The sequence below is a fragment of the Narcine bancroftii genome, chromosome 1 (assembly GCF_036971445.1).
Source record: "Narcine bancroftii isolate sNarBan1 chromosome 1, sNarBan1.hap1, whole genome shotgun sequence".
NCBI classification, from domain to species: Eukaryota; Metazoa; Chordata; class Chondrichthyes; order Torpediniformes; family Narcinidae; genus Narcine; species Narcine bancroftii.
This window is the reverse complement of record NC_091469.1, coordinates 378,386,924-378,401,732: the sequence shown is the minus strand read 5'-3', so window position 1 is coordinate 378,401,732 and position 14,809 is coordinate 378,386,924. Positions and strand designations below refer to the sequence as shown.

The 14,809-nt window shown below is 40.1% G+C and overlaps 1 protein-coding gene across 8 annotated transcripts in view; it reads left to right on the top strand.

Moving 5' to 3' along the window:
* Positions 1-14,809, top strand: part of jarid2b (jumonji and AT-rich interaction domain containing 2b) — a 384,803-nt gene that overhangs the window by 349,377 nt on the left and 20,617 nt on the right. For all 8 annotated transcript variants that reach the window (XM_069913428.1, XM_069913423.1, XM_069913421.1 and 5 more), the window contains 3 exons: positions 5,016-5,134; positions 6,013-6,083; positions 6,655-6,769. In XM_069913428.1, coding sequence (XP_069769529.1) covers positions 5,016-5,134; positions 6,013-6,083; positions 6,655-6,769 — 305 coding nt within the window. The remainder of the gene's footprint in view (positions 1-5,015; positions 5,135-6,012; positions 6,084-6,654; positions 6,770-14,809) is intronic.

Genomic DNA, 14,809 nt, shown 5'->3' with positions numbered 1-14,809 from the left:
TCTGAACTACTGGGTTTCTCCAGCAATTCTTTGTCTGATCAAGATCCCAGAACCTACAGTTTTTGAAGTTCCCCTTGTTCTGTTTAAACAACCATATGCCTTTTGAATGGGCATTTACTTGATCCCTCTTGCCTGGCCTGTAACCACCATAAAAGGTTAGTACAGGTGCCTAACCTTTTATATGGGATCGTCAGGAGTGAACACCTGCCATTGTTCGGAATCTTCCAGATTTTGGAATCATTTTGATTTCAGTCCCTTTAAGCCCATCCACCCGAGTCACAATGCTGTCTCCACTCCACCCACCCCCACCTGTGAGTCACGCTGCCGTCTCTCCCCCACCCCCATCTGGCCGAGTCATGCTGCTGTCTATCCCCCCTACCCCACATGTCTGCGTCGTGCTGCTGCATATCCCCCCTCATGCCACCTCTTGCCTGCCCGCATTGCACTGCCATCTCTCTCTTCCCCCCACCCCACATTGCTGTACCAGCACCAGGGGAACGACTCAATTCTCGGTTCCCTTGCGCTGGCGCTGATACAGCAGTTTCAGCTGCAAGGCGGATTATGGGTAGCAATGACAGCCATTGAGCCACCACCGGGGCGACTGAAAGCGCTGTGACGCTGGGTGGGCGGCAGTATAAAGTAGAGGAACAACACAGGATACACGGAAGTTGAGTGAGGGTCGTGTCGTGTCATGTTTGGTGCCAAACTCCATCTTTGATGAGCAGATGTCAATCTACTGAGAAAAGTGCCGGTTTTTGGATGTTTTCGAAATTTTGGTTAAAAGGTTAGGTACCTGTAGATTTACTGCCCAAAATTCTCCGTTTCTTATAACCCCGTTGATTCTACCCAGTCATTTAATGATTTCTAAGGTCCTGATGCCACATTCTTAAACACAGATTTCAGCATGTTTCTGAATGATATCAGTCTAATCAGTCTTCAGTTCCTACTTTGCTTTCTCCCTCCTTTCTTATAAACCATTATTGTACTTGGTACCTTTAAGTCAGCTGGAGCATTTCCAGGATATAAGGGATTTTGTAAGTGTCTACTAATGTATATGCCGTTTTAACATTATACAATGTTAACTCAGGAAATAGTAGGTGTCCAGTATAACCCTCTACCAATCAATATGATAATGACTACTTATCTGTCATGGTAGAACATTCCTGCGCTCTCCCCTTACCCCGTGGTGCTTCTCAAAATCTATCCATGTCCTTTTTGGGTATATTCAGTGTTATCTCTACAGTTCTCTAAGGCACTCTCCATCTCTCGGTCTTAAATCATTTGTTCTGTGACATTAGACAGTGAGCCCATCTGGGCCACCCAGCCAGGCCAGATATCCTCCCCACATTCAGTCAGTTTAGCCCTGCTAGAATTGTAAGTTTCAGTGAGATTTTCGCTCAGCATTCTAAGCTCTGGTGAAAGCAGCCCTCGTCAGCCCAATCTCTCAGCTTTCTGCAATCCAGGCAGCGCGGAAGTCAGTCAGGTAACCACCTTTAATGATGCTGGTTTTTCTGAGTGGGCCAATCTCTTGGCTGCTCCAGATCTATATAGGTATCCATGGAGGTTGAGCCTGACTTGCCTGAAGTTGAGCATCAAGGCCCCACAGTGTGAACAATGTTCAGGTGCCTAACCCTTTACCTGGAATTGTCTGGACCGGACATTTGCCGTTGTTCGGAATCCTCTGGATTCCACCCCACCCCCCCGGGCAGGTGCCGGACTATTTTGTGCCCTAGGCCAGGCTGAGCATGGTGAGGGGTGGGGACTGGCTGGGCCAAGTGCGAGTGGAGTGGGTACTGCTGGCCGAGCTGGGGTGGTGGGAGGGGGGGGGGGGGGGGTGCTGATTGGGCTGAGCAGTGGTCCAACGTGTGCCGTACAGGAGTCTCTCGACCAGTGTGGAAGTCAAAGGTGACAGGGTTCAGCCAAGAAGGCGCCAGCTTATTGGAGGCTTTCAAACACTCCACCAGCTTGTGGGGCCAGCCCTCAGGCACAACCCAGCAGCACCGCACCGTCTGTTGCCCCCCCCCATCTAACTCACCACACAGCAGCAAGGGTGTTGTGCTGTCAAGCCTAGAGTTTACGGAGCACTGCACTGGATCGCACCAATGGCTCAATGCGGGAGCATTGGCCATTTTCCTTACCCATAATCCCTCATGCAGCTGGAACTACTCTGCCAGCACCAGAACGGTTCTAGCTGCGTGGGGGATATTGGGTAAGGAAGATGGCCATTGCTCCTGCATTGAGCCAGCTGCCATCTGGGGGCTGAGAGTCAACCTTTCTCTGAAGGTAAGCAAGGGCACCCACGTGAATGGGTGGAGGGGGCTGGGTCTACAGAAACAGAGGTGGGGGAGGGTCTCCCTCTGAAAACGGAGAATTTATTATGGGAAATTAACGTTACTTATATGCAATGTCATCTAACAAAAAAAGTGCCGGTTTTTGGAGATTGCCGGGTTTTGGAATTCCAGATAAAAGGTTAGACACCTGTACTTGGGATGTTCACTCAGGCCGAAACAAAAACCACTGTCATCTTCCACTGGAAACCATTGGCAGGCGGCCCTACTGTCAAGGGGACATTATATATAAATGATCCCATCCACTGGAAGCAGAAGCTTGCAGGTGCTTAAAGTGGGGAGAGCATCTGTGATTCCTTGTGAAGCTGCTGTTAAAAATTCTCTTGTATGCTTGCCTTACTCTGTATGTTGAAGACAGTAACCAAATTCTTGCATTTAAACCAGTCAATTCCCTTGAGATTACTGATGAGTTGGCCAAAAAGTAGATTTGAAAATTAAAAGGTCTCTCAGTAGGCAACGACTTGAATGTAAAGAAATGCTTTGGCTTTTAAAATTTTTTTTACATGATCATTTCTTCTGTTCAGTGTCCAAGAGAGGCCCATGTAGACTTTTACCACTTTTCTATATAATTTTAACAATGGTTAGTATTTTGTTTAATACTTCCATCTTTTCCCAATATACAATTTTATTGGTTCCAAAAGCTCGTCCAGTTATAGCATGTAATTCTATGGATAATTATGAATAGGAACAGGAATATTTATTTCCTAGTGGAATAATGTGTGATTGGTGATAATTTTGAAATATCTTTAAATATTCGTCATTATTATCTTTGCACAGCTATGTAATTTAACTCCTCATTCTCTAAACTGATCAAGTCCAAATACATGCACAATTGGCTTGACTTTTTAAAAAATTCCTCCAAAAAGCTTTGCCAAGCAATCCATGTTTTTCTCCTGTTAAACCTGATTCAGGACTCGAGTAGTTTGGCAAGCACTTGTGAATTAAAAACCCAGAAATGGAGGCTTACAGTTCTAGACTGAAGCCAGGTGGAGGGTAAATTGAATGTTGTGCCAAGACTGGTTTGTGATGTCCTCAGTGGCTTAGGCACAGCTGAAGCCCATTGGATTATAAATTTATTGCCTTTGAGTGGATTACATTCTGCTGTCTGGATACTTAATGATATTGACAAGTGGCAGGTACACTGTGCCTGAGCTCAGTGAGTGGACAATGAATATATCCTTGATGATCTTATCAGACAAAGCTCTCAGCTGATAGTAAGTGAAGCCGACAGGCTCTCCCTCTGACCAAATGGATTTTCTCCTGGTGTTTCGGTTTCCAGCCACATCTCAAAGATGTACTGGTTGGTCGATTTCTTTTCCAATGTAGATATCCCCTAGGGAGAGGTGTGTGCGGGTGCAGCTGCGATGGGCTGTACACTCTTGCATACTTTGATTTTATTAAATTCCTCTGTAGTCACGCTCACAAGATTCTAGTTTCCAGCAACCATTCATTTCCTCCATCAGAATCCTTGGACACAACATTGAAATCTACCACACAGTACAAGCCTTTCGGCCCACAGTGTCATGTTGACCTAATTATGTTAACAACTGCCTAATTTCCCTACTGCATAACCCTCCATCTTTCTCAGCTAATAGTCTCTTAAATGATCCTATTGTACCTGCTGGCAGCGCATTCTATGCACCTATCACTCTGTGCGAAGAAGGACTTGCTTTAACATCACCCCTGTACTTATTCGAAGGCTCCTTAAAACTTGTGTTAGTCATTTCAGCTCTAGGAAAAAGCCTCTGGCCATCCATACATTCAATGCCTCTCATTATCTTGTACATCTCTTACCAAGTCACCCTCATCCTCCCTCTCTCTCCATTGGAGAAAAGACCAAGTTCTCTCAAGCTAGCCACATAAGGCAGCCATCCATAGGAATATCCTTCAACAAAATAACCAGCAAGTTCTTTGCCTTGGCTATTCAATTAAATTGTTATTTGTCGACCTGCCTTTTGCTCCTACGTCCTTTTCCATATTTATCCCGTGTTCCAGTGCACTCTGGGAAAGTGGACACAAAGGCATAGAGAAGTGGATTCCTGGTTGCCAAATCTGAACCATTCTCAAGGTAATGTTTTCTGTATGAAGGGAATATTTTTCACACAGTGCTCCCTCCACATGACCATTTATACTGATCCAAACGTACTCTTCCTGGCTTGAAATAAAGTGCTTTTAATCTTTTCTCATTCTTTTCCAATGGAATCAATTTTGCTGATGATATCAGTTCCTTCCTAACATTATTTATCCTGCCAACTTCACGTGCAAGAATTGTTCCTAGGCCTGGTAGTGAACTGAGATGTTGTCGGGTCATGAAATGGGTTAGAATTCTTCTGGTGATTTCAAACTGGGCTTTGTGGATGTCCAGTTTGAAATGTTCAAAATTGGGCTGTTTTGGCCAAATGGTCCTGCTCCACTGGTGTTTCAGTGGACAAGGTTGGCCTCTAATTAAGGGGGTGGCTCACAAGAACTGTCACCAGCTGTGACTACAATGGAACTCAATTCTACAGCTGCAAGATTATGGTTCTGAAGCTCCCTTTTATGTAATATAACCATATAACCATTTACGGAGCGGAAACAGTCTTATGTAATTATGCATTGTATGTGCCCAATAATACATTCCAATCTCCTACAATGTAATGTATTAACTTTTCCTCTTCCTGATTGCAGCAAGAGTACTGGAGGGCAGTGGAACAGAAAGATTCCCATGTTGCAGTTCACTCTGGGAAAGTGGACACAAAGGCACATGGGAGTGGATTCCCGGTTGCTAAATCTGAACCTTTCTCAAGGTAATATTTCCTCTTTGAATGGTATCCTTCACCAGTAAAAGCAGGATAGTCACATCCAATCCTGCCAGTCTGCATTTAAGTTTATGGTCACATGTACCAAGATGCAGTGGTAGAGGTTGTTTGATGAAGAGGCTAGTTGAATATCTCAGCCTGGAACAAGAAGAAAGACACAGTGCAGAAGAGCAGGCTTCAAGCGAGATCAGTCATCTACAATGGCAGAAAAGGAACGGTCCTTGAACCTGATGGTGTATGATCTCACACTTGTGAATCTTCTTCCTGATAGGAGGGTGGAAGGTGAAGAGAATGTGGCTAGGGTGGGATCTGTCTTTTAATATGTTGATTGCTTTTCCATGGAAGTGTGAGTTTATAAATAGAGTCAATGGAGGGGATGGCGGTATGTGTTTTATGTTCACAACCTTCTGCAGTTTTGTACAGATTTGGCAGAGCAGTTCCTAGACGATGTGCTGATACACTCTGACAGGACACTTTCAATGGTGCAGCTGTAGAAATTAAGGGATGCTGTTGACTTGCCATCTCTCCTCAGGTTCTGAACTATAGAACCTGGTGTACTTTCTTAGCCATTGCATCGAATGTGGGTAGAACGGGGCAAGTTACTGGAGATGTTTACGCCAGTAACTTCTAGTCTGATTCCACCTCAGCATGGTTGATGAGGATTGGGGAGTGATCTCCACCATTCCTTTATGTCCAGCTCTTCGATCTTGCTGACATTGAGGGAGACTTTGTTGTCCCTCTCTCTCTACAGTTATTAAAAGGGTTGAACATGTACTGTCAGCAGCTTTCCTTGGCTACGAATTATTTTATTTCATGGACTCAGTTGGTAAGTTTTTATCCTTCAATGTTTTCCTTTCTCTTGTTAGGCATGGATGGAACCTTACTGTCCTTCCTAATAATTCAGGGTCCATTCTGCGACATTTTGGTGCTTTATCAGGTAAGAAATGAGTTACAGATGAGCATGTTTGAGTGGAAACTTTGTATTTAAGTAATGGAAGGTGAGTTAACATATAAAGAGTGTACAGATGATAACTGTAGAAAGTATTACTGTATTTTTTGCCTAGAAAATCACTGCCACATTCTGCAACCTCCCATAATGTTTCTTGAAGTGTGGCAGTCACTGCAGTCCTTAAAAAGGAATATCAATTATTTCTATTCCCATGCAAAGGGAATGCATTGTTTACCTGTTATGAACTGCAGACAGCTGTTTTTTTTTCTATGTTTGGAATGCCTTTGTATACCAGAGAGCAGTTTCCCAGCAATTGTTTCCTGAACTGGCCACAGCTACCTTTCACCTTTTTATCCCAGGAGATGGGTACCATGGCTGGAAGCTGAGGTTTTGATGCTCCTATGATTTAGGAAGATCTTTGTCACATTTTTTTCCATGTTTGAATCCTTTTTACAGAATTTACAAAACTAAATTACATTGGATCAGCATCGAACAGCTGGAATTATTTTTAAAAAACTGTTGAATTTTACTTTGGTTTCTTTTCTCTTATTCTGTCTAGGAGTGACGATTCCTTGGCTAAATATTGGCATGGTTTTCACTACCTCATGCTGGTCACGAGACCAAAACCACCTTCCGTACATTGACTACTTACACACTGGTGCTGATTGCATTTGGTAAGTACCTGTCTTGGGAGGGAAAGTGGTTGGTAACCCTACCAACAGCAGAAAAGGTTTGGATCAACATCTGGATTTGAATTGTAAAACAAAATTGGTGTCCTAACCTATTCTGTCACCAAACACACACACACACCACACACACCACACACACCACACACACACACACACACACACACACACACACACACACACACACACACACACACACCACAGAGCTTTAACATCGCAATGCTGGGTACCAATTCAGGAAAGAATTTTGTTTGGGGCCATTTATGGAGTCATTATTTGCATTTTCATTCCAGAGAACCAATTCAGGAAATAAAACCATCATCCCAAAAGTGCATGTCTTTTTTTTTTGTTAAGAATTGGCCAAATTCACCTTGAAAGAAAAATCCCAGTTACTTGTAAATTTGGATTCCAACTGGATCCATTGCCTCAATGTACCTGGAGGTTTTGTCACTGGTTCCCAGTCATCAAGTGTTGCCAAGTACTTTATTGTTCAGGTAATAGTTCTTTTTAATTCTTCCACCAGATTGACCTGAAGACCTGCTTCACTGACACAGAAGTGAGTTAAACCTTTTGTCCATATCCTTAAATGACCTTAAAATTGCTTGAACCAAATGACCAGTTAGCCAGCATGGACAGAACTAAGCATATCTGTGTCAGACAGGCAGTGTATTCAGCACGAAGGGCAGCTAAACCTAAATGGAATTTACGATTGATTTAAATCGTTGATTTGATGCCCCTTCCTAAGTTGCAAACCCCTTCCTAGGTTCAGTTTTCTGCACTGATTTTTTTTTCCAATCTGCTCATGTGTGGCTCACTGGAGTTGACACCATTTTGTCTTAATTCATTGCATCTTGAGATGCATTTTGGGTGGACGGAGACTTCCTGGTCAGTCCTGACACTGATATCAAGGGGTGCGGAGTTTTGCGGACTTAAGTCTTGTGTCATCCTGGCAAGTTCTTTAAGTTGAGACAGCCCCTTAATTGCTATTTACATCATGAGTATTTTCAGCATCCTTAAACACTGAAAGGCAACATTTAGCCTTTTAATGAATGTATTATTGATCACATGTTTGGCATAACCTCTATAGAATGCATGCTCAGCCAAGTCAAAGACACAAAGCTCAAACGTTTTTCCCAAGCAGTATGAAAGCTTCATTAAATATTAATATAAACCTTTTAAAATGAGTTCAACAAACACTGGTCTTGGACTTGGTCTGCACTTTTAGTTACCCATTGACTCACATGGCCTTTAGTGAACACCACCTACCGACTACAGTCTTGAAGATTACTAGCTATTTTTTGACTTGGAACACGTCCAAATCATTTTGCCATCTATCAACCTGTACATTAAAAATACATGCACATGTCTGATAATGGGATTGTGTAATTTACACCTGGTTGTCTCAGAAAATCTTTTTGTGAAGGATATTCCAAGTACAAATGTTTTCATTGTAATTTACAGCGTGTGATGTTGATTTTTTAATGGCTTCTCAATGATTATATGCATATTACAACACCTCCTTTATGGCGAATGGGCATTCTGAAACATAGGTGTAAATCCAGAAGGTTTAAAAGCTGCTTTATGCCTTTATTCAAGGTACTTGCTGGCTTTGATCTCATTTTGACACAATGTTAATTTGCAATGTTTTTTTAAAAAAAAGTTATTCTGAGCACATTAGAGAAGATTGGGTTGCGTAGTAAGACTTATTGTTTCAGGGGCATCGATCAAGTCCCCCATGGATGATGACGTTGATTGTTTCTAATTCCCAGTGGTCATTCCAACTTTGCACAAATCCAGTTGAAATAACAAACGATCATTTCAGCAGATATTGTCACCCTATATGAGAAAGTTGTAACGTTTCTGATTCTTTTGATAGTTTTAGTTTGTGTTTCAAACTAAAAGCCAATTTGATGCATTCAGTGCTAAACATTAAATTTCACCTTCTATACTAAATTGTCATTAACATTTTTGTTTGAAGTGAAATTTATTTTTAAATAGGAAGGCTGTTTTTTTTCTTTCTTGTTAATAGGTCACTTTTTTAAACAACTATTTTTAGGCTGTCATTTATCTAACATGCTTTCAAAACTCTCCAACAGCCATTCAAATTTAAGGATTTACCAAGTTTCCTTGGTGGATAAGATCGAATTGAATGTAGAGAGGCTTTTTAATGCAGCTGAACTTTTTAAATTTTTAAAAAATTTTTCACACTATGAACCATATTGACCAAAATACACATAAACATTTCCATCTTGAATATACACAGTGTCATTTTCTCCCCTTTCCCCCCTCCCTTCCCTCCCTCCTTCACCCCCCCCACCCGCTCAATGTTCAACATATACAATACAATAAACCCATTAAACAATGTCATCACACAATGAAAATAAAAAAGAAATTTGTGTCATCTACTTTTACACACTGGGTCAGTTCATTTCATCTTCTCATTCTTTCATTTTAGGGGGTGGAGGTCCACGGTAGGACTTCACTGCTGTGTTCCATGTACGGTTCCCAAATTTGTTTGAATACTGTGATGTTATTTCTTAAATTATATGTTATTTTTTTCCAATGGAATACATTTATTAATTTCTATGTACCATTGCTGTATTCTCAGGCTATCTTCTGATTTACAGGTTGACATAATACATTTTTTTGCTACAGCTAAGGCTATCATAATAAATCGTTTTTATGCTCCAACCAAATCGAGTCCAAGTTCTTTACTTCTTATATTGCTTAGAAGAAAGATCTCTGGATTTTTTGGTATGTTGCTTTTTGTGATTTTATTTAATACCTGATTTAGATCTTCCCAAAACTTTTCCACTTTCTCACATGCCCAAATTGCATGTAATGTTGTTCCTATATCCTTCTTACAGCTAAAACATCTATCTGATTCTGTTGGGTCCCATTTACGTAACTTTTGGGGCGTGGTGTACAGCCTGTGTAACCAATTATATTGTATCATGCGTAACCTCGTGTTTATTGTATTTCTCATAGTTCCGGAGCATAGCTTTTCCCATATTTCATTCTTTATCTTTTATCTTTGTTTACATCTTGTTCCCACTTTTGTTTGGGTTTACAGCTTATTTCATCGTTCTTTCTCTTGCAGTTTATAAATCTTTTAATTATCATTGTGTCTGTAATCACATATTCAAAATTGCTTCCGTCTGGTAACCTCAGCCTGCTTCCCAATTTGTCTTTCAAGTAGGTTTTCAGTTGGTGGTATGCCAACATTGTACCATGAGTTATACCATATTTGCACTTCATTTGTTCAAAAGATAATAATTTATTTCCCGAAAAACAATTTTCTATTCTTTTGATCCTTTTCTCTCCCATTCTCTAAAGGAAAGGTTATCTATTGTGAAGGGGATTAGTTGATTTTGTGTCAATATTAATTTTGGTAGTTGATCATTTGTTTTTTTCCTTTCTACGTGAATCTTCTTCCAAATGTTGAGCAGATGGTGCAGTACTGGTGAATTCCCATGTTGCACCAGCTTTTCATCCCACTTATATAGCATATGTTCAGTTACCTTCTCCCCTATTTTATCTCGCTCTAATCTGGTCCAATCTGGTTTTTCCCTTGTTTGATAAAAATCTGATAGGTATCTTAATTGTGCTGCTCTATAATAATTCTTAAAGTTTGGTAGCTGTAAGCCCCCTTGTTTGTACCATTCTATTAATTTATCTAGCGCTATCCTTGGGTTCCATAAGAATTTCCTTATTATTTTCTTTAGCACCTTGAAGAATTTCTCTGTTAGGTGAATTGGTATTGTATTCTTGGGAAGATGTTCATTTTAATGCAATTTACCCTCCCTATCAGTGTTAGTGGTAAATCTTTACAATGTTCTAAGTCATCTTGTAATTTCTTCATTAATGGCTGATAATTTAATTTGTATAGATGGCCTTGATTATTACTAGTTGAATACCTAGGTATCGGATTGCTTGTGTTTGCCATTTAAATGGTGATTCTTTCTTAAACTTTGTGAAATCTGCATTATTGATTGGCATCGCTTCATTTTTATTTGCGTTGATCTTGGACCCCAATACTTCTCCATATTCCTTCAATTTCTTATGTAATTCTTTTATTGATAATTCTGGTTCTGTTAAGTATACTATGATGTCATCTGCAAATAGACTGATTTTATATTCCTTCTCTTTTATTTTTATCCCTTTTATTTTATTTTCTGTTCTTATCAGTTCTGCCAAGGGTTCTATAGCTAAAGCGAACAGTGAGGGAGATAGTGGACATCCCTGCCTTGTTGACCTGCGTAATTTAAATTGGTTTGATATATATCCATTTACTGTCACCTTCGCCAAAGGTCTCTTATATAATGCTTTAATCCAATTAATATATTTCTCTGGTAGGTTGAACCTCTGTAGTACTTTGAATAAATAATTCCATTCTACTCTGTGAAAGGCTTTCTCTGCATCCAAGGCAACTGCCACTGTTGGCGTCTTGTTTCCTTGTACTGCATGGATTAAGTTAATGAACTTACAGATATTGTCCGTTGTTCGTCTTTTCTTAATAAATCCAGTTTGATCTAGCTTTACTATTTTTTGTACACAGTCGGCCAATCTGTTTGCTAAGAGTTTAGCTATTATCTCATAATCTGTGTTGAGTAGAGATATTGGTCTATACGATGCTGATGTTAGTGGATCTTTCCCCATCTTTGGTATTACTGTAATTATTGCTGTTTTGCATGAATCTGGCATGTTTTGTGTTTCTTCATTCTGGTTCATTACTTCCAGGAGAGGAGGAATTAATAAGTCTTTAAATGTTTTATAGAATTCTATTGGGAGTCCATCCTCTCCCGGCGTTTTATTGTTGGGTAGTTTTTTTAATATATCCTGTATTTCCTCTATTTCAAATGATTTTATTAATTTGTTTTGCTCCTCTTCTTGCAAGTTCAATTTTAGCTAGAAACTCATCTATTTTGTCTTCTTTCCCTTCGTTCTCAGTTCAATATAATTGTTCGTGGAATTCCTTGAAGTTTTCATTGATCTCCGATGGGTTATATGTAATTTGTTTGTCCTTTTTCCTTTAGTTCTTTTAGTTTGTTCTGTTTTAAGCCGCCAAGCTAGTATTTAGTGCGTTTTTTCTCCTAGCTCTTTCTGTTTGGTCTTTATTATGTTCTTCTCCGCCTTGTACGTTTGTAGTGTTTCGTATTTTATTTTTTTGTCCGCCAATTCTCTTTTTGTTGTATCTTCCCTTGTTGCTAATTCTTTTTCTGTACTTACTATTTACCTTTCCAGCTGTTCTATTTCCTGATTGTAGTCCTTCTTCATCTTAGTTACATAACTTATTATCTGCCCTCTGATAAATGGGATTGCATCCCATAGTATAAATTTATCTTTCACTGATTCAGTATTTTTTTCAAAGTACATTTTAATTTGTCGCTGAATGAATTCTCTAAAATCCTGTCTTTTAAGTAGCATGGAGTTTAATCTCCATCTATACGTTCTCGTTGGGATGTCCTCCAGCTCTATTGCTAATAACAGGGGTGAGTGATCCGATAACAATCTAGCTTTATATTCCGTTTTTCTAACTCTCCCTTGGATGTGGGCTGACAACAGGAACAGGTCTATCCTTGAGTATGTTTTGTCTCCACGAATAATATGAGTATTCCTTCTCCTTTAGGTGTTGCCTCTTCCATATATCCAAAAATTGCATTTCCTGCATCGATTTAACCATAAATTTGGCTCAAGTCCTCTCCTATCAGTATATTCCCCTGCGTATCTACAATCTTCATAAAGATATCTTGCATAAATTTTTGATCCTCTTCATTAGGTGCATATACATTGAGCAAATTCCAAAATTCTGAATATATCTGACACTTTATCATTACATACCTCCCTGCTGGGCCTATTATTTCCTCTATTTTGATTGGTACATTTTTATTGATTAATATAGCTACACCTTTGGCTTTTGAATTATGTGATGCTGCCGTTACGTGCCCTACCCAGTCTCTCCTTAATTTATTGTGTTCCACTTCAGTTAGATGTGTTTCCTGCACGAATGCTATATCAATTTTTTTCTTTCTTCAGTAAATTTAACAGCCTCTTCCTTTTGATTTGGTTATGTATTCCGTTAATATTTATAGTCATATAGTTCAACATGGCTATTTCATACTTTGTTTACCTCTCATTTCCGCTTCCTCATCACCACCTACCTCTCCCCCAAATCCATTTCTGATTTCTTTTTTTGAACGCACTATAAGACAACACTTCTAAAACATAAAATATTTCCACTATTCCCACATCCCCTTGACCCCAAATGTCCCCCCCCCCCCCCCCCCCCCTCTCTGAGTTGCCCCTTGTCCCTTGCCGGGCAACCACAACTCCCCTCTCCATTTGGATTGCAAACCCGCTCGCAAGTGTCAACTGATTTCGCAGTGACTGTTATTCTCTCCCACCTAACCCCCTCCAGAAAAGACTTTTATCTTCACATATAACAAAGCTCACCCTCTTAATTCCCCCCTTACTTCCTTTTCTTCCCTTTTCTTAGTTCTTACTTATACATTATTATTCTTCTTTATATGAAGTTTGTCGTCATTCTTGTTCTTGTTACACCTCTTCATCTCGCTTTCTGTTTTGCAGGCGTTCTGCAAATTCTCGTGCTTTCTCCGGATCCGAGAACAGTCTGCTTTGCTGCCCCGGGATAACTATTTTAAGCACCGCTGGATATCTTAACATAAATTTATAGCCTTTCTTCCTTTGCTGCGTTAAACTCCTTCCTCTTCTTCAGGAGCTCAAAACTTATGTCTGGGTAGAAAAAATGTTTTTGACCTTTGTATTCCAGTGGCTTTTTGTCTTCTCTCATTTTTTTCATTGCCTTCTCCAATATATTTTCTCATGTCATATATCTCAGGAATTTTACTAGAATGGATTTTGGTTTTTGTTGTGGCTGTGGTTTTGGGACTAATGTTCTGTGTGCCCTTTCTATTTCCATTCCTTCCTGTATTTCTGGCATTCCCAGGACCTTGGGGATCCATTCTTTTATAAATTCTTTCATATCTTTGCCTTCTTCATCTTCCTTATGGCCCACTTTTTTATATTGTTTCTCCTATTATAGTTTACCATTATATCCATCTTCTGAGCTAACAACTCCTGTGTTTCTTCCAATTTTCTTTTTAAGTCATCCACTTCCATTTCTACGGCTGTTTCTTGTTCTTCCACCTTGTCTACTCTTTTCCCTATTTCTGTCATGACGAGCTCTAATCTGCTCACTTTTTCTTCTGTACCTTTTATTCTTCTTTTTATTTCACTAAATTCTCGTGTCAACTGTTCTTTTAATGCTTCCATATATTCTTGAAAATTTTTTTAGTCTATGTACTGTCCATTCCCTTTATCTTCTATTTCTCTGTGCAGAGCTTGATGTTCTCCTTCTTCTTTTGTGTCTGCTCTAGGGTTTGTGTCTTCTATTTCTCTTCCTTATATCTGTGTCTCTTATGACTTTCTTGTTGGGCTGTTTGTCTCAGTTTGTTGGGTATTTTTTTTTATGGTGTCTTGATATTGGTCCTCTTCCTCTGGGCTGGTTATTTGTTGTGTCTCTGATTTCCTTTTTTCATTCTCCTCCCTCCCGTTCCCGTTATTTTCTATATCTTCCCGTTGGGAGCCCTTAAGCTGTAGAGTTCCACTCCACAGCTCCCATCGGTGTTGTCTTTGTCGTGCGCATCACATATCTCTGTTTGGCTCCGTGAGCCATCTTTGCAGTCCTGCGTTCGGTTTCCACTGACCCCAGGGAGTGGGCTCCTCTTTCCACGGTGGGTCCCTGCTTCTTCGTACAGGTAAGGCCTTCACCTTTTTCTTCCTGCATCTTCTTCTTTTCTTCTTGTTCTTTTTGGCTTTTCTTTCTTTGGTGCCATTTCCTCCACACCTTTATTTTTTATTTGTTGTGATTTGTGTGTCTGGGGCTTTGCTTTTTCTTCACTTTTTTCCTTCTTTTCTGGAGAGAGCTAGTATTCTACCGGCTGCTACTCCATGACGGAGATGAGAAAACATTTTTTTACCCAGCCAAGTGTGAATCTGTGGAATGCT